Source organism: Aulostomus chinensis, chromosome 19, assembly GCF_037954235.1.
Source record: "Aulostomus chinensis isolate RoL2024-O1b breed Wild chromosome 19, RoL_Achi_v1.0, whole genome shotgun sequence".
Classification (NCBI taxonomy): domain Eukaryota; kingdom Metazoa; phylum Chordata; class Actinopteri; order Syngnathiformes; family Aulostomidae; genus Aulostomus; species Aulostomus chinensis.
In genome coordinates this window covers 11,430,163-11,453,291 of record NC_141338.1, presented here as the reverse complement: position 1 = coordinate 11,453,291, position 23,129 = coordinate 11,430,163, and the positions used below count along the sequence as shown (strand labels likewise).

The 23,129-nt window shown below is 42.1% G+C and overlaps 3 protein-coding genes across 4 annotated transcripts; 2 read left to right on the top strand and 1 right to left on the bottom strand.

The window, feature by feature from the left end:
• The first annotated feature begins 37 nt into the window (after positions 1 to 37).
• On the top strand, positions 38 to 8,712 carry anxa4 (annexin A4). Of its 2 annotated transcripts, none has more exons than XM_086188318.1 (13): positions 38 to 185; positions 1,231 to 1,281; positions 1,884 to 1,971; positions 2,566 to 2,660; positions 3,439 to 3,552; positions 4,240 to 4,330; positions 5,407 to 5,486; positions 5,822 to 5,878; positions 5,946 to 6,039; positions 6,122 to 6,217; positions 6,858 to 6,916; positions 8,181 to 8,303; positions 8,511 to 8,712. In XM_086188318.1, exons 2-13 carry the CDS (start codon positions 1,273 to 1,275, stop codon positions 8,565 to 8,567), a joined length of 963 nt encoding a protein of 320 aa, XP_086044444.1. In that variant the 5' UTR covers positions 38 to 185; positions 1,231 to 1,272; the 3' UTR covers positions 8,568 to 8,712. The 2 variants fall into 2 exon arrangements, with proteins under 2 accessions (XP_086044444.1, XP_086044445.1); XM_086188319.1 differs by having other exon boundaries at positions 46 to 185; positions 1,234 to 1,281.
• Positions 8,713 to 12,909: 4,197 nt separating this feature from the next.
• prlhr2b (prolactin releasing hormone receptor 2b) lies at positions 12,910 to 17,455 on the top strand. Its single transcript, XM_086187230.1, has 3 exons — positions 12,910 to 12,981; positions 14,796 to 15,215; positions 16,562 to 17,455. Exons 2-3 carry the CDS (start codon positions 14,803 to 14,805, stop codon positions 17,193 to 17,195), a joined length of 1,047 nt encoding a protein of 348 aa, XP_086043356.1. The 5' UTR covers positions 12,910 to 12,981; positions 14,796 to 14,802; the 3' UTR covers positions 17,196 to 17,455.
• Positions 17,456 to 19,660: 2,205 nt separating this feature from the next.
• brf2 (BRF2 general transcription factor IIIB subunit) lies at positions 19,661 to 22,391 on the bottom strand. The gene is made up of 4 exons (XM_086188178.1): positions 22,107 to 22,391; positions 21,693 to 21,752; positions 21,300 to 21,621; positions 19,661 to 21,108 (listed from the first exon to the last, which is right to left on the bottom strand). Exons 1-4 carry the CDS (start codon positions 22,252 to 22,254, stop codon positions 20,301 to 20,303), a joined length of 1,338 nt encoding a protein of 445 aa, XP_086044304.1. The 5' UTR covers positions 22,255 to 22,391; the 3' UTR covers positions 19,661 to 20,300.
• Positions 22,392 to 23,129: the final 738 nt, after the last annotated feature.

The following is a 23,129-nucleotide window of genomic DNA, read 5'->3' as shown; positions in this document are numbered from 1 at the left end:
TCCCGTTCTTCCATTGCCCCATGAACGCAACATGAGCTCGTCTGCGTCCTCCACCGAGAAGAGGACCTTGTGAAAAAAAAAGCAGAACATTAGCATCCAAGTGGGTGGGACGGGGAAGCAGCTGTCATTTATAACGTTGAGTTTGACGGTTCTCAGACTCGGGCTCCGTGTCGTCTACAGGACAGGTAAGGTGCAGTTCAGCTTGCATTCGCTGTATTCGTCGTATTTGAGGTGTTTAACTTGGCTCGGCTGAGCGCAGACTGAAGCGGTCGGTGCTCTGAAGGCTGGGTGTGCCCTCACGCCAACTCTATGACAAGTTAACTGTTTCATAAATGCTTCGTTTTCTCTTTTTACACAATTCTCGCAGCTCAGCTGCACCGTAAAGTTTATTGTTTCAGTTTGGGAATGATTTCAGGCGCAGAAATAACAACTTCAGGGGAAGAATGCAATGTAATAAATTTGCTTTTAATGTTTTTTTCCAACTATTGCTCAATTCACCGAACTCACCCGCGACGGTATCTGTTCTCCTTTGGCGTGCTTGTCGATAAAAGTCAATATGACACTGTTTGCCATGTTTATGTGGATGCTAGTTTAATAAATACACTGTATGGAACACATTTGTCCCATGATGTTTGCCTGGCTTTACTCCATATGCCCTGAATGAGGTGTGTGTAGGATCAACCAACCTTGTATTTACACCACAAACCACTCAAGTGTGTATGTTGATCTACACACACAATTCAGTCCACTTCGGTTTGACTTGCAAATGACTTCCTTTAGCAGTACATATTGATATGCGTACATGGAAATTGATTTATTTTCTGTTAACATACAGACATTTGGGCTTCACGAATCATTTCTACATACAAACTTGCCATTCTTGAATAGTGTTTTAATTGAATGGAGTTTGGCAGACACATGATGACTCTATGCTACTGGGTAAGTAGACACTTGCTCTCAGTGGAGTAATTACAGATGAAAACAAACAACCATGGGATTAGCTCCAGGGATGCCAGCAAAAACGTAGGACACAAGAGAACCTGTGACCAAAAGTGTGTGACGGAAACCCTCTCTGAGATGATGAACTGCATACAATATTGATAAGAGGGTTAATGAGTGTCATACTGAGGAGTTTACCACCCCTACACATGGTGAACTGTTTTCTCATGTTTTCAACTCCTTCTGAAACACTAATTAAGTGTTTTGTTGTTGTTGTTGTTGTTTTATTAGCAGCTTTCATCTCCTCCAGTTCCAGTTTGATCTCCTCCTACAATGGCAGCGGTAGGTCTTTCTATACCTTCCATACTGTAACAACTGTCATGCACTCAACATTTATTCACATCAGGAGCAGAAACTTCAGCAGCAATGAAATATTATAGCTGGTCCTCTTTAAATAGCATCACACTGTAATGAGTAAGACTGTAATTACATATATGATGGGAAAGTTGGTCTTGGGTTTTTCTGTGTATAGTTTAAACCCTAAACCTTTCAGAGAATGCATGGTCATGGCATTTAACTTCACCCTCATGGAAATTTATTGTTAAAAATGTATATGAACCCAATACATAAACTATTTGTAATTTCTTTAAGCTATTAATTCAGATGAGCAAATCCAGTTCTTCCACCCGGTAGAAAAATATCCAACAATCACATATGTTTCACTTCTACATCACTCGTATGTGAGTTGGATTTTCTTTTAAGACTTGGCTGTGAACAGAGAAACTTCCTCTAAACTGCCAAATTCATCATCCCTCTGTGTCGTTAAGGTCAAACATCCAAGTGAAGTGTACAATAAAGTGGACATGTTTTTTCTTTTTTTAACTTTAATTTTGTTGAACAGATGAATAGTTCCAATGTTCTTATTTGGATTTCTTAATGATCAGATCGGAACCCGTGGAACGGTGACTGAGGCGTCTGGCTTTGACCCAGAAGCAGACGTCCAGAAGCTTCGAGGAGCCATGAAGGGAGCTGGTGAGTGATCCAGACACCATCACTAGTCAAATAGGTGCCTGACCCTTCCATGGAAGCTTTGTTTCCATGGTAATAAAATAACTACTCCTCAGTCTCTCTCCTCTCCAGGAAAGTTTGAAAACTAGATTCAATGTTGCTCCTGTTGTCCTGGCAATTTTCTTCTGTTTTCACCGTCCACAAGCTATTTTCACTGTCCTTGTACTCTGACTTATCTTCACATAGTGAGTTGTAAAGCTTTGCTCCTGTTGTGGCTTCATGTCATTACTGAACTCATTGAGGATTGTGTTGCTCTGAGCTACATTCACGGGTGTGTAGCTCTCAGAGAGCCTCAGGACAGCAACAATCTTCTGTCCATCAGCAAATTTGTGGCGTGGAATGTTGATGCTGTTATGGTCTGTTTGCATCATCCTGGTCCCCTGACTTTAGTTTGAGCTCTCCTGCTAACAGATGGTTTCTATGCCGATGCTACTAACAAACAAATGAGGATCATTTCTGGGTCTTCCCTATTGTTAAGTATTTGCACCTGAAAACATAAAGGATCCTGATAATATTTGACATGTAATGTGAGGTTCAGTGTTATAAAATGTCTTGCAGGCACCGATGAAGCGGCTATAATAGAGGTCCTAGCACACCGCACTATTGCCCAGAGGCAGAAAATCAAGGAGGCCTATAAACAAGCAGTGGGGAAGGTGAGAGCTTTTGACTGTTACACTTCAAGGCTGCAGGTCATCTCAGGTTTTCATACTCAAACCTGCATACAGCAGAGGAAGTAAAGAGAGTTCAGCTGCAGCACCGAGAGAAATTAAAAGGCAGCCTAGTGGATGAGTCATCTCTTCAAATCTTATTCCACCGTGTACAGTCTCAACATTGTTTTCACATAAGTTGGAATTTGCTACACGGAGCTGATAATGTTAATTATTAACTGAAAAGCAGAAATGAATACCACCTTTAACAAAGGCCTGAACAGAGGGGGCCTTGTAAGCTGGAGGAAGAGGGAAACCTTCCCGGTTGTAAATGCAAGTTCACTAACCCATGTAGCTATGTTGCCAACTGACTGTGTCTTTGTTTCAGGATTATGCTGATCAATATCTTAACTAAAAGAGGAAGCCTAGCATGTTTACTATATAGACATAATGAGATAATGACCATCACACTATGCAGGGTCGATGAGAGGTCAATAAAGTTATCTGAAAGTTCCCCTTACGGCGCTGCAGCGGGACTGAGAGAGGAATCTCGCAGGCAGAAAGAGTGAGTCATGTTCAACATGATGACGCCCACATGTGGTCACACAGGCGGGTTGTGTGCAGCAGTCCAAAAACCACACCCTCTAGAGGATCGTGATGTCTCATGTCCACGCTGGCAACACGAGACCAGAGGATGAAGCAATAGTATTTATGTCAAAGATCATCATCCGTAACAGAAAGAAACGCTGTGAATGACCATGAATCTGACCCTCCCTCCCCTCAGGACCTGGCAGACGAGCTGTCCTCGGAGCTGAGCGGCAACTTCAAGAGCGTCGTGCTGGGGCTACTAATGCTAGCGCCTGTTTACGATGCCTACGAGCTGAGAACTGCCATCAAGGTCAGAGTTTATCTACTAGTTGTCTTTAAAGTTAAGTTTGGTAAGTTTGGTGCTTTTCTTCTGAAATCCCTCGAAACCCACAAATAAACACCCAGCTCTAGCTGCAGTTTAAAACGTGTTTGCGCCTCAGGCTGCTATAAAATCTCCAAAAAGCATTATTTCTTCCTTCTCATCTCAGGCAGCAGTTGCACATGCATGTAATTAGATGAGCACTTTTGAGAAAATTAAAATCTTTGCACAGTGGCACATGTCAAAAAAGTGATGTGGATGGCAGATTTTTGAAAAAGACCTAAATTTGGACCTTGGGTTTCTTCACTATGACAACGCTGCTTGTCTGATGCTGCAGGTGGCACCAAAAAATGCTCCATTTACCTGAGTGCATTTGAGGTTTTATTTATATGAAGAAGCTCCTGCTGTCTTGGGATGTTGTTTAGACTTTTCTTGAAAAGGAAAGTCTACGGTAGGAATTAGTAAGCTCAGGGTGAGAGCCACAGACAGGGTCAGTCGGTCTGAAAGCTCTGAGAGAAGGATTTTGTTCTTTTTTTTTTCCTGGGGTTATTGAAAACAACAGCACCAAACCAATCCTTTAAGCTGTTAATTCTTTATATAATAAACTAATCTTAATTATTCAGTGAACACAACACCATCACACCCTCCTTGTCCATATTCTCTATCAACCGATCACAGGGGGCTGGAACAGAGGAGGCATGTCTCATCGATATTCTGGCTTCAAGGTCAAACACTGAAATAAAAGCCATCTCCGCATTCTACAAGAAGCGTAAGTGTGTCACTTCTATGAATAACATTTCTACTCCTCGGTGTCCTGCAGTGCCTATAGTTTGTGTATGATATCTGATACTTGGTGCCAGTTACTGAGTGTCTGCTCTTTGTTTTATTCAGAGATGCAATGACATCCATTATGAGAAGGCATCAATTATTCATAGAAGCCATTACTGCTCACAACGTGGCAGTTTGTCGGCTTATTTTTTTGGTTGCAAAGATGTTTGTCTGCAGTTGTTTTTCTAAACGTCTTTCAGTTTGGTGATTTCCTCTATGGGCTTTGTTCTGATTATGCCAGCATTAGAGGGGAATTAAGATGTTGATGCAACCAATTGTAGTATAACTATATTTCTGTTTGCCAAATGCAGTTGTTTAGATTGTGTCACTTGGAAATCCCTTCTTTTAAAGAAGTAATACTTAATTATTTTATATGAAAGTGGTAATAAAAGTGGTGGTTCAAGTTCCTGTTGTGTGGAGTTGGTTGAAACAAAGCCAAATGTGTCAGATTTTCCTGTCAGTGGTTTTAGGTGGCTGTTGTAGGAGAATGAGAGTTAAGTTGCTATGACCAGAAGTGAGTGCCAGATTGTTGACCTGTACTGATACTCAACACACACACACACACACACACACACACACACACACACACATACACTACAGGGACACCCATGTACAGACAATCAAGGTCCAAGATAAGCGATAAGCATAATCGGGGACTGTCCCATTCCTTCCTGGTATAGCCTAAGCAGGGTAGTCTTACACCCCCCCCCCCCCCACACACACACACACACACACACACAGCCTGACTTCAGTATAAAGAGGTATGTCACATTCTGTAACATTGGAAGATGTCTCTGTGTGCGTTGCTAGTAGGGTCGTCACTGTGAATAAAGAGATTCCCCATCAGACACCCGAGTCCCGGTCCTCTGATTCCTCTTATCCACCTCTTTCCATCACAACACTGTGATCTTTCCTGCCCAGTGACGGACCAAAATCTGTAAATTAAGTTCAACTCAGCTTTCTTTTAATCGCCCTTCATTATTTTCACAGATGTCTTTAACATCTTTTTCTTGGCAGAATATGACAAGGACCTGGAAGACGCTGTGTGCGGAGACACATCTGGGATGTTTCAGAGAGTTCTGGTGTCTTTACTCACGGTGAGGCGACACATGACTTCCCTGACCGGGTGCCGTACAGCACCTACCTGAGAATGTTGTGACAGTAGATTTGTGTAATGCCACTGAAGAATGTCATCCTACTCCAACAATTTATGAGATCATTGTCACTAAAAAGACCATTTTGGAAGATTTCACCTTTGAGCCATCTCATTAGTACAACCATTAAATGTCAGTCGGAGCCTGGGATGGAACTGACTCCATATTGTTTCTGTTGGAAAGAGGAAGCAAGAGTTGTTTCCCATCAGAAAAACACTTGATTCTGTTTTTTTCTTCCTATGTAATGCCTTTAACCTGCTTTGTCCTCTGCATTGTAGGCTGGACGTGATGAAAGCAACAACGTGGATGAGGCCCAGGCTGTGCAGGATGCCAAGGTATGGGCTCCAGGTCCTCACGTGTTTTAACTCCCGGTACGACCCAGTTTAATGTTTGTGATTGCAGGAAATCTACGAGGCTGGTGAGGCTCGATGGGGCACAGATGAGGTGAAATTCCTGACGGTGTTGTGTGTGAGGAACCACAAGCATCTGCTGCGAGGTATTCCTGGAACATGTCATCCGCAGAATGCATTCATCACAGTTATTCATTTGCGTCATATACACATCATTTTCTTCTCCAGTGTTTGAAGAGTATCAGAAGATTTCCGGCAGAGACATTGAGGACAGCATCAAGAGGGAGATGTCTGGATGTCTGGAGGACGTCTTCCTGGCTATAGGTTCGTCTCCTCTCTAACATGCTCCTATACCGCATCTATTTATGCAGCCCTCCTCTGCTCTAGTTCCTCTAACTCAAACTATATACAAGATAAAACCAAAAGAAATATGTGCTGCAGCTTAGTTTCGTACAGAAACACGCTGGATCAACTGCTTTTCATTACAGATATCAATCAAGTGCCAAAAATAAAGAAGCCTCAGCCACACGTTTTTGGTTGTGTACTCTGCAGAGCCACTACATGGTATTTTTTTTAAAGAACAGAAGCAGCTCTTGATGGCACGGACAGAGTCACTTCAGTACTGTTGAGCACTGAAAGGTGACAATATCTAAAAAGTAAATCTCCAAGTTGCGTTTAACTTTTTATCTCACAAATCTGCTTTGAGTGGGAAAACGCTGAACTGGGCTGCAACATCAACCAAAATGAGGAAACAAATGAGCTTAAACCACATATTGGTTTATATTATCATGTTGTCAGACTGTTTTGATTATATGGAAATTCCAAGGAGATGAAAACTGAAGCTAAAGATTTGTAACATTTGCACCGTCATCTTAATTTTGTTAATCCAAAATTTAATTGGATAATGTGTTGTGTATTTATGAAGTAAACCGTTTATGCGCTGGCATTTGTTTTGTCTTTACAGTGAAATGCATCCGGAACAAGCAGGGGTTCTTTGCGGAACGATTATACAAATCAATGAAGGTAAATATTTTATGCTTTTACACTGAAATGTTTCACCGCTACACATTCAGCTAGGGGTGTTGATTTACTCAAGAAAACAGACCACCGTGTTAATTTCTTTCGTGAAAATATTACTCCGAATTTTCCTACACTGTCTTTATTTCCCCTATTACTAAGACAAAGTTTTGGCAAGATAAAATAGATCATGAGAGTAATAACTATGAGGACACAGATGTGTGCGTGTGTGTAAATGTTTGTTTTGTTGTGTACGAGAGATGAAGATGTTGCAGTTGAACTACAACATCCAAAGTGAAGTATGTCTCTTGTTCATAATTAAGAATATAACACTGACAGCGCAGCACCAATAGTGTGTAGATTTCTGTCATGACAACCACTAGCTCAGGCAAACCGCACTTATCTCGGTTTCCTCCCTAGATAATTACGAGTTAACAGTTAGGGTCCAAGCGCCCTCTGCTGGATTGACTGCATCAGAACATCTCTTTACCTTCAGCATTGAACACAATGAGAATTCCCATGACTCAGTCACACGGTTAACTAAAAACATCATTCAGTTGAAATGGTAGACAGCCTGTCAATGATTAAATGGGATTAAAAAATCTTATTAACTGAAACTGGACTGAGTCATCTATTGTGTTCATCAACCAAACCTGTGAAGGTTAAATACGACTAAAACTAATACATATTTTCATCGTAAGACTAAGGCATCATTTGAAATGGCCACCAAATATCCATCCATCCATCCATCCATCCATCCATCCATCCATCCATCGTCTTCCACGTGTTCCTATTAAGGTTCTCAGGGGGTGGAGCCTATCCCAGCAGCTATGGGCGAGATCAGGGTTCACCCTGGACAGGTCACCAGTCCATCACAGGGCCAACACATAGAGACAGACAACCATTCACACTCACAGTCACACCTACGGTCAATTTAGAGTATCAATCAGCCTCGTCCTCTCTTGATGTCTTTGGACTGTGGGAGGAAGCTGGAGTACCAGAGAGAACCCACACAGGAACAGGGAGAACATGCAGACTCACACAGAAAGAGCCCATGCTCCAGCCGGGGCTCGAACCTGGAACCTTCTTGCTGTGAGGCGACAGTGCTGACCACTGCCCCACCGTGCTGCCTGGCCACCAAATATGTGCATTAATATCTGTCCATGTGGTTGGAAATTCAGGAAAATACAAAACAACCAGCTGTTCGAAAACCACCAGAAGAAAAACAGATTTCATTCGCGTATAAACCCAATTTCGTCTCTCTTGTTAGGGCCTGGGGACCACAGATACTGTCCTCATCAGAATAATGGTCTCCAGGGCGGAGATTGACATGTTGGACATCAAGGCACAGTTCCTGAAGATGTACGGCAAGACTCTGTACTCCTTCATCAAGGTGAGCCGCTGAGGGAAAAATGCAGTCAGCAAAAAAAAAAGGGAAAAATAAGTCACATTAAAAATGCTGTTTGTGTAAATGCCGGAAAGCCTTCAGTTTGATTCGGTATGCAGTCACCATGAGTCATTTATCTAGGAGTCTGAAGGTGTCATATTGATTGCAGTTATTCCCTTTGCTTGTTCTTTCTCTCCCTCTGTCTCTGCGTAGGGTGATACATCAGGTGACTACCGTAAAATCCTGCTGGAGCTGTGTGGAGGAGAATAAAGGAAGCAACCGCATGATATTCATCTTTAGAAGCTTCTATCTAATGTTTTCTTCCTCTGTGGCCTTTACATTTCACTCACTGGCTGTCAGTGCCTTCTTTTACCGTTTGTTATACCAATAAAACCAAAGACCGATGACCCTTTTATACATGCCACTGCTTTTGTTGTTGATCCCGTGTTAAGAACTAATTAGTGGTAATAGTCAGAGAGAGATACACCCTTCCCACGTCTTTAAGAACGGAAATGACAAATGTTATTGGCCTCTGGCTCCCAGTCAGCACAACATCTTCATCACTGGCCGGCCATTTGTGTAATTGGTTGCTATTCCTCATTTGTTGAGTCAGCCCTGCACCAGTTGACTCAATTACACTAACAGGATTGTAGCAGAAGTTTTGACGGCAGTAAAGTGTACTCTAATCACATAAAGGAGGATACTCATCGCTCATCTAAGAGGAAATATGTGTGGTTGTACTCAAGGTGACCACTGGGTGGAACCAACATAATTCTCAATGAAGTTGGAGAGCAGTACATCTTTACTGCCCAGGAAAAGTTTTCATTGAACTGATAAATATATTTCATCTGCTACCTGTGTGGTTCAATAAGGGAAAAACCAAAAACATCACCATCATAGAGGAATGACTGCTACTGTGTGGTTGCTGAGCTTGTGAATCAGCCTACGGTGGCCCAGATGGGCAAAACACAATAAACATGAGAAATACAATACTGAGTTTCAACTGAAATGTTGTGCTCTGGCCCTCAGTACAAGGTTGGTTGCAGCTTTAAAATGTCAATTCTACATCTAATTTTGCTATGGGACCATTGGTTCATAATCCAAATTGTGACATTTCAACATAAATCAAGTAAGTCAGACAAAGTCAGGATCAACCAAGATCATTGATTTTTTTTGGGGGGGTGGGGGGGGGGGGGCGATGCAGCAAGTGAGGCGCCCTTTCATTCTTCCAGCTAGGCTCTGAGCAGTGCACATACAGGTTCAGAGGAATTTGAATAATTTTTCCATTCAGTTTATACATCTGGCTTAAGAACATTGAACACAAAGAGTTTAATACTCTGAATATTACCATGGCAACAGAAATAACACAACTGCAGACATATAATGTCTGTTCAACCAGACACCATTTAGAAAAAAAACAGGACGGATTTATCTTGGGCGGCATGGCTCAATAGAGTGGCCGTCTGGCAACCGAAGGGTTGCTGGTTTGATCCTCGACCCCAGTGACCATGGCGAAGTGTCCTTGAGTGAGATACTGAACCCATAATTGCTCCTGATGAGTAGGTTGGCGCCTTGCATGGCAGCCTTCACCATCAGTGTGTGTGTGTGTGTGTGTGTGAATGGGTGAATGAGATGACACTGTAAAGCACTTTGAGTGCTGCTAAGGTAGAAAAGCGCTATATAAAACTGAGTCCATTTACCTGCTTTGTTAGCACCCATTATGCCTCCATGCGCCCTCGATGCCTTGACGCAGGTGAAAGATGCAGGCTGGGGTCACTAGTGTATATGTCTGGCCCATACATCTGGCACCCTAAGGGAGAACATGGAGACTTTACACAGAAAGATCCTGTGCTGGAGCCAGGACTCGAACCTGGAAACTTCTTGCTGTGAGGCGACAGTGCTGACCACTGCACCACCGTGCCGCACCCCCCTAAGGGAATTCCTCCAAATGTGGCTCAAACCTCCACCGGGATTAGAAGATGAACCGATAAGAGTTTGATGGTCAAAGGTCAGGGTCACCTCACACACCCATGATATATTTCTCATTCTCATTTATGTGATATTTCAGGAATGCCTCGATGTGACTCAAACCTCCACTGGGACTCGAGGATGAGCTGAAAAGATTCTGGTTGTCAAAGTTCACCAAAGGTCAGGGTCACAGTTATAGACCCACATTGCAGAAGGACACAACCACAATAGGGGGTTTCTACTTTCATATGTTTGCTGTTTCTGAGCTCATTTCTTCTGTTACCCTTTCGTGCAGGGTCATCATCTGACTGTAGAAGTACTCCTACCATACCAATTTCATGATAAGTAAATGTCAGCATTAAAGTTGGTGGAACCAGCAGCATTTACATGAAATTATTTTCTTTAATGCATGCAAATATTGATGGAGGACTCACGTGACTGCTGACCACTTCACGCAAGATGTATTTACATAATGAACACACTTTAGCATCTGCTAATGGAAAATAGCTTTAAAAAAAACAGAACACTCCCACATATGCAGAATAATCCATCTGGTTTGTGTATCAAAAGATTTCCGCAGCCACAGGCATGCATCTCTGGATGAAGCATTGTACTAGCAGATAAACATGTTGCTTCCCACAATGCTGTGCTTTAAAACTGTGATAATGATGTGTCTGTTTATTCAAAACCCCCCGAGGGAAGCTAATTAATTCCGATTCTTTTTCTGTCGCCGGTGTCTCGCTGACTTGTCAAATGAGTGATGTCATTACAGGATTTTGTGTGTGTTTATGGGGTGTCTTGGCTTCCTCCGATCTGGCTAATCTTCGCGGTTGTGGTCATTTAAAGTCCGTGCTATTTCATAGGAAGCAGAAGACTGTACAGTAGAAGCATAAGAGCTTTTTGTGACATCATCTAAAATGAAATGTCACTTTGGTATTTTCAGCAAGAGGAATTAAATGTTTTAGATGTAGGTTTGAACCAGAAAAAGAGCACTTTTGAAAACCTTTTATCCATGGGAGATGTTTTTTTTTTTTTTTTTTTTTGCGGAAATAAAACTGAACACTCACTTGTCAACAAGAGAGTTTAGGACATTTGAAACATCTGAGCACTCTGCACCACGTGCAGGCCATTTCTTTTTAGTTCTACATTCAACATTTCTTGCAAATGGCATACACAGTAGTGTACTTAAGCCTGTTACTCAGTCTTCCACTCAGCTTGAAATACCATTAAAATTATTAATAGAGGGGAAAAAATGGAGGCTCACATGTGTGTCTGTGTGTGCGTGGGTGAGGCAGCAAGTCAAAACACAGAAAGCTAAAACACCAGCAGATTAATTGACCCTAGGGTCATGCTACTCTGTTAGCGTGGATGGCGTGGAGCGATTCATCTAACTGTTCCAGACTGATATTAGATCCTGATGCTTGGAAATGACCAGGCTGACACAGTGAAGGCTTGAGGGTAGAGACCCGGTCCTTCAGCTGGCTCTGGTCTAGAAAAAGTTCTACACACACAAATACAAGGGTGGAACACCTGTAAAAATCTTTTACTCTCAGCAAATGAAGCCAGAGATGCAGTCTTAACATGCATCATTTCCTGTTTTATTTTGTAATTAATATATCTTTCTGTTCTTAAAATTTTGATTTAAATCTATCACCTGAACCATGATTTAGTTTCACCCCTCATAATTTGTTTGCCCACGAGGAAGTTCCTCTCTTGTGTGAGGGTTTGGTCTGTTTGGTTTGGTTCGTCAGTTATTACAGTTTCATATTCAATCCCATTGATTTCCATGTGATCCCATTTCAGTATATAGATCCATATCTTCACATCCATTTCCATGGATTTCACATGGGTATTTCTGTTTTATACACTGGCATTTACATGGGTTTTGCATGTGTATTAGCAAGCACATATCCCATATTGTAGGTTTAACATTGAACTCTTTATGAGTTCTACATGTGAACTTGGGCTGGTTTGCAAAGTGAAAATAGCGGCAGAACTCAACGTGTAAAATCGTATGCAAGCGAGAGAGAAAACACGTTGACCTGTAAAAAAATGTTCACATCTGGAATACTCACACAACTGACTCACAGTCACAGCAAGTGAACGCTATCGTCCAATTTCTTTCAATGATTTCAGATCTTCACATTCCCCAGAAGCTAATTACCAGAACAGATCGTACCAACCTGTGAAATGCAGCAGAGTTAAATGTGGGTTGTACTTGATGTAGAGAAGAACAGGGTGTACAGCGAAGAGTACAGCTATGGATCTGCATCATTTTCCTCTTTCTTCTTTTGTAATGTCTGTAATATGTTATTGACATATTGATCACAATTGTTAAAAAATGTGGTGTTAAAGCAAAAGTCCACTGGCAATGTAGCTGTGAAAACAAACAAGTAAATAAATGGGTCTTAACAGATCAATAAGAACTGCTGCCATCATTAACCTGAGATCTATCAGCTCGGACCGCTAATTAAATGGTTCAAGATCAAATGTCATCGTGAAGTCCAGACCAGGCATGAATCTTTAAGGGATTCTGCCATCTTAATGGTTTCCTGTCACTTCCACAGATCTCTCTCTCTCTCTCTCTCTCTCTCTCTCTCTCTCTCTAAAACAAGCAGCAGCCTCAGCTCATTCTCCGCGGAGAGGCGCTTCGGTGAGGTCGGCTCTTCATTCTCAAACACTCAGCTTATATTCGTAGTGGGAAACAGCGACACAGGTAAGTTGATCTCTATAATGATGCTTTTGTTCCCCTCTTCTCTTTATATCAGAGGTAGCATCTCTTTTCCAACACGGAACATAAAACTTCAAGAAAACAGAATTCCATGGTTGTGTTTTTTTAACTATTAAAAGTACTATAATTATTCAAAACGGATGCAATGAGACACATTTTTTTTGCATTGTGACCAACATTCAAACTATAAGCTCTTCCTAAATATCAGGACATTAATAAATAAAATAAGAGATCAGAGATTTTGAAGAAAGCTTCTTGTTTGTTTGAAAACAGTAGAAAATCTGTAAAAATATACAATTTGTATACTGTTATATAGTTTAAATCTGTTGTTATTAAAAAAAAAGGCAGCATGAGCTTTAAGGACCTTGAGTATTCTCCCCTTAGTTATTCTCTACATGTGGTTATCTACCTATGCCAGGAGGAAACATTATCAGTGGCGTGTGACAGGATTTGCAGGACGGTACAAAAACCGTGAAGCCAAATGTCACCAAACGCGGTGGAGGGTTTTGTCAAGTGTGAACCGAAGAAGAAGCCGTTCACTTCTGGGGCAGATCTGTTATTTCACATCAGGTTTGGCTGAGTTTGCCTTGGTGGATTTATGCATTCTTCCAGCGCCCTATAGTTCTGAATGGTAATAACTGGGATTACTAGTTGTTTGTCAGTGAGACAACTAGAAAGTTGTATGTGGATTCGATATGCTGGTAGAACTCACCACGGTGACATTAATGCTAACTCTATCGGGTACTGGAGGCAGGTGGTTTTGACAGTCCAGGCTCAGTCTTCAGTTGATGTACTGTATCCACTGACAGTTTCTGCCACTCCCATGGGTGCGGGCTCAGGTGCCATCAACCATTTACTGTACCTGCATTAGAGCAAGCAAAGCAACACGCTAGGTGCTAAATATGCTAAAAATATCAACCAAACTAGACCCAGAGTAAGAGTTCTTCCACGAAACTGAGCTCCTCCAAAATTGTCCTAACAGCCTCGTAGTTTTTGTGTGATCCTGCTGACAGACACACAGCACTGAAAATATTGTGTCCTAGTGTAAGTAATATAACATTTTAAATGTGCTGAGGAGAAAATAGTTTCACAAGAGAAAATAAGCAGGTATAAGGACTTACTTTCCACATCTTTGCTATCTAACATGTCCTCCCACAATCCATCCATCCACCTCCAACAGCTTATACTGTTAAGGGTCATGGGGGGGCTGGAGCCTATCCCAGCAGCCTTTGGGTGAGAGACAGGGGTCACCGGACCGGTCGTCAGTCCATCACAGGGCCAACACATAGACAGACAACCATTCACACTCACAGTCACACCTACAGTCAATTTAGAGTATCAATCAGCCTCGTCCCCTCTTGATGTCTTTGGACTGTGGGAGGAAGCTGGAGTACCAGAGAGAACCCACACAGGAACAGGGAGAACATGGAGACTCCACACAGAAAGATCCCGTGCCCGAGCCGGGACTCGAACCTGGAACCTTCTTGCTGTGAGGCGGCAGCGTGAACCACTGCACCAACGTGCTGCCACCTCCCACAATCCCGTATTTGAAATGTTTCTTATTCCCGAGGACTTCACAATGTTCTGTTGCTCATCTCAGCCGTTCCCTTTTATGTATCTGCTCTTTTCTTGTTGCTTTCAGAGTGTGCTGGCGTTGTTAAAAGCATGTTTAGTCATTAACGGTTTTCATTTTGTACAAGTCACCACCTGTTTTCATTAGAATTTTGTTTTAACCACATACATGCTTTGACTGAGAATTCTAGCGTGAGCGCTGAAACCCATCCCTCTGTTTTGGACAGTGTTACGATGGAAGCCAACCACAGCGCCCAGACGGATGGACACATCTATGAGGTGGCCGTACAGAACACGTCCACCAACCGCAGCTCCCAGTTTGCAGACGTGGTTCTGCTGCAGATGTTCAAACCTCTCATCATCCCCTGCTACGTGGTGGTGGTGGTGGTGGGGGTCTTCGGGAACTACTTGCTCCTTTATGTCATCTGCAGAACCCGAAAGATGCACAACGTCACCAATTTCTTCATCGGAAACCTGGCCTTCTCTGACATGCTGATGTGTGTGACGTGTGTGCCCTTCACTCTCGCCTATGCCTTCAACCCTCACGGTTGGGTGTTTGGCCGCTCCATGTGCTACCTGGTGTTTCTCATTCAACCGGTTACAGTTTACGTTTCAGTCTTTACTCTTACTGCTATTGCTGTGGACAGGTGGGTGACTGCGCTGAAGCAGACGCGTTGCTCAGATGATCATTTGCAATATTTTTCCTTCTTTTCTTTCAACAGTGTCCGGTTTCTTCGCCAGTGTGTGTAATCAACATGATCAACATGGAGCTGAGATGACACACAGATTTAGATCTAGAGAGAAAGTCCTGTTTAAAAACCAAATATATTGATGGGATTCACTGCAGGATTTATTCACCATTTTTAATATGCATCCATTATCAATCCATACGAATCATAATGACTTTAGGGAGCTATTTAAATTGGTATAATTTCAATAATGATATTTTAACTTTACGCCCCACACCACGAATGCATAATAGATGCTAAAATATTCAATTAATATATGAATTGATTTCTCTGAGTTTACATTCATCAATGATGATGTATTTTAGTTTCATTTAATATGACGTATGAATCGCATTTCTACTTCCTGATTTGAAAGGCTTGTCCTGTCCTTGTGACTCAAACATGACATGCAAAGTTTACTAAAATATGACCTGGTCGCAGCAGATAAAAATCCAATTATCAAGCTTTGTGCACAGACAGAAAAAATTGAAAATGTGCTGCAGAGACATGTCCAACAGTACGCCCCCGAGTCCCTTCTGCAGTTCTGTTGATTTCTTTGCCACTGACAATACAGATGGACACGTACTGTAGTTCGCTGTTTTTGAGCATCAGATATAACTCACCTTGGCATTGCTTTGAAAGAGACTCTCTTAACGTGCCCCTGCAGACTTATTATGCTCACTGGTAATTATTTTCAACCTTTTTCATCTGTTCTCTGTAGGAAAGTGCTTAGTAAAGGACGACTAAACATACTGCTCTGAACTTCTACACATTAAACAGCTTGAAGAACCTGTGTGAAAGTACCACATACTAATCTGTGACATGATGTCTTCACTAACAGTAAAATAACTTAATACACAAAATGAAGCATCAGTTTCCAGTGTAAAACATCACTGCATTCTTGACATGCTGCTGGCTCCATGCAACTGATTCTACATGTCAGTCAGTTCTTCCTTAGTGCTTTAAACACAGCAGAACTTCCTGTGATGACTCTGGCTACTGTTTTACTGCTAACATGCACATCACTTTGAGACAACTGCACTGTCTTGGTGGTAGCTTTGCATACTTACCTAGAACATCAATTCCACATTCACCTGAAGCACTAGAGTGTGCAGCTCATTTCCCTGCAAGGGGACAGAAACGCCGGCGAATGAGCCTCAGATGACAATGCTAAAACATTCAGTCAGTTATACTGTACACCAGATAGATTTCACACCTAAGTTCTTTTCTCTGATCGACAAATGGCTTTCATGTTCCATTCACAGATACTACGCAACCGTGCACCCGCTGAAGAAGCGTACCACTGTGGCTACCTGTGCCTCCGTCCTCATCAGTATCTGGCTCCTGTCCTGCGGACTTGTGGCTCCTGCAGTAACTCACACCTACCACGTAGAGTTCAAGGAGGAAGGCTTCACCATCTGTGAGGAGTTCTGGTTGGATCAGGAGAAAGGAAGACGTGCTTATGCATACAGCACCTTACTGGTCACCTACGTCCTGCCATTATCAGCCGTCTTCATCTCTTATCTCTGCATTACTGTCAAACTGAAGAAATGTGTTGCACCCGGCCAAAGGAGCAAAGATCAGGCAGGCGCTCAGCAGGCTCGTAAGAGGAAGATCTTCCGCTTGGTCGCGCTCTTGGTGTCAGCCTTCGCTCTGTGCTGGCTTCCTATTCATGTCTTTAATGTGCTGCGAGATATCGACATTCACCTGATTAACAAGCGCTTCTTCTTGCTCATACAGCTGCTCTGTCACCTGTGCGCCATGAGCTCGTCCTGTTGCAACCCCTTCCTATACGCGTGGCTGCACGATCGCTTCCGTGCCGAGCTGAGGAAGATGTTCAAGTGCCATCGTCGTATTGGAGTGCCTGCCAATCACTGCGCTGCCAGTGTGGTCTTGTAATGATCTGAGGACACTTTAATGTTCCTGAAGTTGCTTGTTTATCTCACCAGATCTGTGGAGATCATCCAGCCATTAGTTGTATTGTGTACAAATATGATCTACTGGTCAAAGGTGGCTCTCAATAAGAGGGTCAGTACTTTTGGAAGAGTTCAGTCATGCTCATCATTGAAGTTAATAATAGTGATCCTCTTGTAAGGATGGCACCAGTCAAGGGGAGTGAGGCAGCAAGTAAACAGTCGGTTCTTGAAGTTGATATTTGGGGGGGGGGGAAATAGCAAATGTGACTTAGAGACAAATTGTGATGTCTAGATGAGAGGTCACAGCCAAAACAGCAGTGGTTAGTACCAAATGTGGACCAGGAACCTCAGACGAAGAGTGGTTGACTGGGTCAAAGGGTCAAAGGGCTCAAAAGTGCACTATGGCTTGGTGGCATGGTGGTTAGCAGTGTTGCCTTACAGAAAGAGAGCAAGTCCTTTCTGTGTGGGGTTTGCATGCTCTCCCTGCGTCTTCTGCATTGGTGGCAATCAAAAAAGATGCCAATGCAATCTGAGGATTAACCTTTGATAGACATAGATATCCACAAACACAGCTGCATTCTTAACATGAAATATCTGGGATGTGTGTACACATATGAGAGGTATCTTTGCGACGTGATGTGTAATAGTTGAGCATGGTGTTGCTGGATGGAAGGTCAGTGAAAACATCATGATTCATTCTCTGGGGACTATAAACGTCATCAAGAGATTTTATGGAAGTGCAGCCATGAGTTTTAAAGACACTCGGCCATCAACCCTGAGTTGAGAGCGGTGCGTAAGGAGGGAAGGACATTTGAAGACCCTAAGAAGAAGAAGAAGAAGAAGAAGAAGAAGAAGAAGAAGACACCACCATGACCCAACCATCAGCGTTTCATCTGCATGTTCCATCTGAACTGTAATGACGAAGCTTTGGTTTAACATGTTCGCAAAAGATGATGGCTCTACGCTAAAGAACAGGTGATAAATGAATGTGGATAAACATTACGTAAGAGTTGCGCATGATGAACTCAGCGTGTATATATTTGTCAGATATCGAGAGACATCATTATCATATTGCCGTCCATCAGGTGTCAGAGCTGTAATGTGGTGCTACTCCGGCAGGAATAAATTAAATTCATGAACTTGCTGCTCTTTGGTTTCCTTTTCTATAAGCCTGCAGGCCATGCTTATTCATCCTAACACATAGGTTATCCAATTAACTCTGATATCTTGATAATAGCAGCTGTGAAAGTGAAATGTTGGGCAATAGTACGGCTGTCTAAGTGTTATATTGCATCTTGAGATTTGATGCAAAACACACACGAGTATAATAATCCAGACGTCATTTTCCAATATGTTATACCACTGGTTGGTTGTCATCGTCATTTAATTTACTTTATCACTTTGAGTTGCCGGAAGAGAGTGACACGGATGAAAAACATTATGTGTATGAAAGGACTCAGGATAGATAAATGAGTGCTGCTGTGTTTTATAATTATGTATATGATTTGCAGGCATTTAACCGTATAAAACACAGTGGAATATTGTGAATATACTGCATGATGAAAGTAAAATTTTATCTAACTTGGTCTGGAAGTACTTGCAGCATTGACTCTACTAAATAAACAAGAGGGAGGACAGAAGTGCTGTCTGCATATGAATTAGCATGTTAGCCAAAGGTGGTAATTTATTAGCATGCTAAGTGTTTCTGGCCAAAGCGACGTCATTTTCTTAGCGATTAATGAAGTAGAGGTAAGTTGTGTTATTAATCATGGTTCTTACCAGGCTGATGTGACATTATAAGGGAATAAATAAGAGAGTTTCTACCATTTTAAGGGTTTTAAGAGAAACTACTCAACTATTTTTTTTTAGCTTCAAAATGAAAAAGATGACATTGATTTGAGTTCCAGTCACAACGTTTAGTGGAAGTCATCACTTTATTTTTACTGACTAAAACTGATACATTCCAGCCCAACATGATAATAGTAACCTGTAGTGATTGATTCAAATTAGTTAACAAGAGACTTTTGTCTCCCTTCATGGAATTTGAACATGTGTTAATTAAAATGAGTAAAGCAAAAAGAGGGTAACAGGCCAGGTCCCGCCAACTTGTGCAATTACCTCATCCAGTATATATATATATATATATATATATATATATATATATATATATATATATATATATATATATATATATATATATATATATATATATATATATATATATATATATATATATATATATATATATATATATATATATATATATATATATATATATGTATATATATATATATATATATATGTATATATATATATGTATGTATGTATATATATGTATGTATATATATGTATATATGTATATATATATGTGTGTGTGTGTGTGTGTGTATATATATATATATACACACACACATACATATATATATACACACACACACATATATATATATATATTATATATATATACACACACACATACATATATATATACACACATAAATATATATATATACACACATACATACACACATATATATACATATATATATATGTCAAGGAAAATTACAAGAATTGCTAATAAAAACTGTAAGTAAAGAATTCCGTCTCGTCAGTGTAGACGAGACGGGAGGCAGAGCTGATCTATTCTGACTGAATTCACTGCCAGCCATGGGAACACTGGAATTAGTTGCCAGTACCCAAAGCTTACACTGGACCAGGAACCTGCTCTCACCTACCCTGAGACACAGCCGCGTCCATAGGTACAGTTCAGATAATTTACTTTGGAATACATCTAGACGTCGTAGATTTATGTAGATTTGTATTACCCTTGAACAATAAGTGCTGTGAACGTGATGCCAACAAAAACCAAAGTGACTATCAAGCAGTGAAGAGCTGCAGTATCAGGATCAGCAGATGTGTATCTGAACTGAAAAATCTGGATCGGTGCATTTCCACGAGAAAACGATGAGTAGGAACTCTTTTAGTTGGGATCAGCTTCAGAATTCTCTCATTAAAAGTCAATCAACCAGTAAAAAAACAAAAAACAACGTGAATCTCGACCCTAACTGGATGGACTGCTCTGACCACCTTAAGATTTCTCCTCCTCCGACTTGTTCAACAGCTTCTGCGTCAAAGCGAACTCTCTGGCCTCTTGAGGGGTGCGAAGGTATGACTCGATCTCACTGTCAGAGATCTCCTCATCTCCCCTCACGTCCTGGAGCACTTGCTGCTTTGCTCTCTTCCTTTTAGTATGAGTCACACACGGGGGAGCGAACAGCACCCTCTTCTGCCAGTTTGACGCAGGATCTTTGTTCTCGGGAGTGCCGGTTTCGTTGTGCGGCTGAAGCACCGAGCCTGGATCAGCATCTCCACTTCTTTGCTGTTCTGCTTTTGCGTGACTAAGTTCACTTGTTTCCATAGATGGGAGAGCTTCAGGTTCTGAGATGTGGGAGGAAGCCTCGGTGAGGGAGTCCTCCTCCAGCAGAGCGTCCTCCAGGGTTCTCAGAGCGCGCTGTAGCAGTGCGTAGCGGTGCTTGAGAATATCCTCCACCTGCTGAATCACATTATGAGGTGTCACCATGTCCCTGACCCAGGGAATCTCCTTCCCCAGCTTACACAGCACCTCCTTCATCTCGGTCACTCTCTTCAAAGCAGGCTTGTGCTTGTTCACCTGCGCAATCTTACAGAATTTCTCCAGAGACATGTTGAGACGGTTCTTGGTGGGTTTCAAAGATTGCCAGGCCAAAAAGACTGATGCCATCATAATGGGGATGGGTTTCCGTCCAGTTACGATCCAGGAATCTGCTGCCAGCTCCACCAGGGCAACGGCACGCTTGGTCAAGTCTCGAGACTCCTCGGCATATTCTTCAGGAACGTGCAGGGAGCTGAGTTTGTATCTGACAGGAAGAGAAACGAACAGAAACCTCTAAACAATCTGCAGGAGATGTTCCTAGCACCTACGAGGTGAAGCCCTTTCCCTCAATTTATTGTATATTGTTTGAGCAAGTTAAATCTTGTGGCCACAAAATAACTGAATTAAGGGATGAGGTTATATCTTGTGGCCTCAACATGGCTAAATTCCACTCACTCCTGACTGTGGGCCTCTATGACATCCATGACAGTGATGATCGGAGCCTCGATGTTGAGAACCTTGACCATGTCCTGATAAACCACTCCTACCACCATGGGGTCAGCATCCAGCAGGCAGCTAATGGTTCCCATGGTGATGGGCCAGTTGAGGATCCTGCAGCTCACCAGAACACAGCAACCGCCCAGGATTTCTTTCTTCTGGAGGCTGACTTTGATGAAACGCTCATGTTGATAGGCGGAGGTGTAATACGTCTCCGAGAGCTCCTCGATGTCACCGCGGACCCTTAGAGTTCGACATATGGCTTTCAGCCTCTGCAGGCCTGCAGAGGGATGATTCGTGTTTATGAGCGCGTCCATGTGAGAGCAGCAGGATCAAAACAGACTAACTCACCTTTTTTCAGGTTTGCACACGGTTTCTTCACCACAACGGTGGTTCTGCTGTAGCTGACATCTGTAAGACACCATGACAGGCTGCTGAGATACAAACCTATTAATCCCTAATCTCTAATCTTATCAAGATTAGACATGTTAATCTACGTGGGACATGTTAGACTTGGTGGTTTTAGCTAAATTAGCTCCACCTCAATGAGCTACATAAATGAATACCAGTAATATAAGGAGTTTTTCAGCAAGCAAGAGCTTGTAATAAGTAGTTACTTTTAATGATAGTAATACTAGTATATCGGTAAAAGTTTAAAATTACAATTCATGGAGTAAACCGTATTTTTCAAATGTGGTTTAATTCCTCTTACACTACTGACTCGCTGCATGGCAGGAAAACATTTGTCCGGCTGACTGCTCATACCTGAACCCCCGCCTGGGTCATGGGCCAGCGACCCTTCAGACACCACCGAGCCACAGTCCACACACACCAGCTGAGCCTGCGAGTACAGGTCATCATCCACGATGTTGGAGGAGCCGCAGCCCGGACACCGGAGACCCGCTGCGGACATCCTCCCCAACACTCTCCCGGTCACCGGTCAAAACCGCAAAAATGGTGTCAAGTTCGCAGAAATGCTTGCAGACCGGAGAACCACAGTTTGGAAGGAGTCCGTCACTGAAATGTTTCCGTGCAGACGCACGTTTGGCATGCCGATGGTTCCACTTGAGAAATATGTCCGCGGGTTGTATCTTTTTTTTAAACTGTTACTATTCGTCTCTGTGCAGATAACTTACATTTAGTTATCATGCTTGACCCAACCCTCTCCCCTCACCCGGTCCTTGCTACTGAATCGGGGCGGTTTGAGTGACTTGGAGGCCTCAGGGTAAGACCATCGAGAGCCTTCTTGTTGCGATAAAATGCATTTTCCTCTTTTCCAACATCTGAATGTTTGAGTTTCACTGCATAGCATTTTTGAAGAACAGATTTGGACAGTTGGATGTTGATTTCACATGAATCTGTGAAAGAGTAAATTTTCCCTCTGTGCTCACTGTTCCTATGAGCATGACTTTTTACATCCCAAATATTTTGAAAACTGATAGTGGTCCAAAAATCAATGGGCAAACACAATCAAACACACATTATATTATTAACTAAGCTTATTTTTGAATAGTTTTGTGTGTGAGGGATCTTTAACACAATCAATCCCAGTGAACAAAAAACCAGCTCTTTTTAGTCACACCTGCTAACATTATGCTCAGCTGCGTATACCAGTTACACCTGTGGTAAAATCTCAACTTGGATTCTCAGAATTCAACTACATGATTTAAGTATTTTCAAAAACTTTTCACTCTCAAATCAACTTGGAAAATGCTTCACAGTAACCAGGATGGTAAGGATATCTCTTGCAGTAACCCAAACTGCAATCAAAAGTACAGAAAGGTCAAA

Excerpts from the sequence above, each read along its gene's own strand:
- anxa4 (XM_086188318.1), top strand. Across the intron at positions 1,972-2,565 it reads AGGAGCCATGAAGGGAGCTG|GCACCGATGAAGCGGCTATA; the intron begins GTGAGTGATCCA and ends AATGTCTTGCAG. Across the intron at positions 6,218-6,857 it reads GGACGTCTTCCTGGCTATAG|TGAAATGCATCCGGAACAAG; the intron begins GTTCGTCTCCTC and ends TTGTCTTTACAG.
- prlhr2b (XM_086187230.1), top strand. The coding sequence starts at position 14,803 with ATGGAAGCCAACCACAGCGCCCAGACGGATGGACACATCTATGAGGTG. Across the intron at positions 15,216-16,561 it reads ACTGCTATTGCTGTGGACAG|ATACTACGCAACCGTGCACC; the intron begins GTGGGTGACTGC and ends TTCCATTCACAG.
- brf2 (XM_086188178.1), bottom strand. The coding sequence starts at position 22,254 with ATGTCCGCAGCGGGTCTCCGGTGTCCGGGCTGCGGCTCCTCCAACATC. Across the intron at positions 21,622-21,692 it reads GTGTGCAAACCTGAAAAAAG|GCCTGCAGAGGCTGAAAGCC; the intron begins GTGAGTTAGTCT and ends ATCCCTCTGCAG. Across the intron at positions 21,109-21,299 it reads ATAGAGGCCCACAGTCAGGA|ATACAAACTCAGCTCCCTGC; the intron begins GTGAGTGGAATT and ends TCTTCCTGTCAG.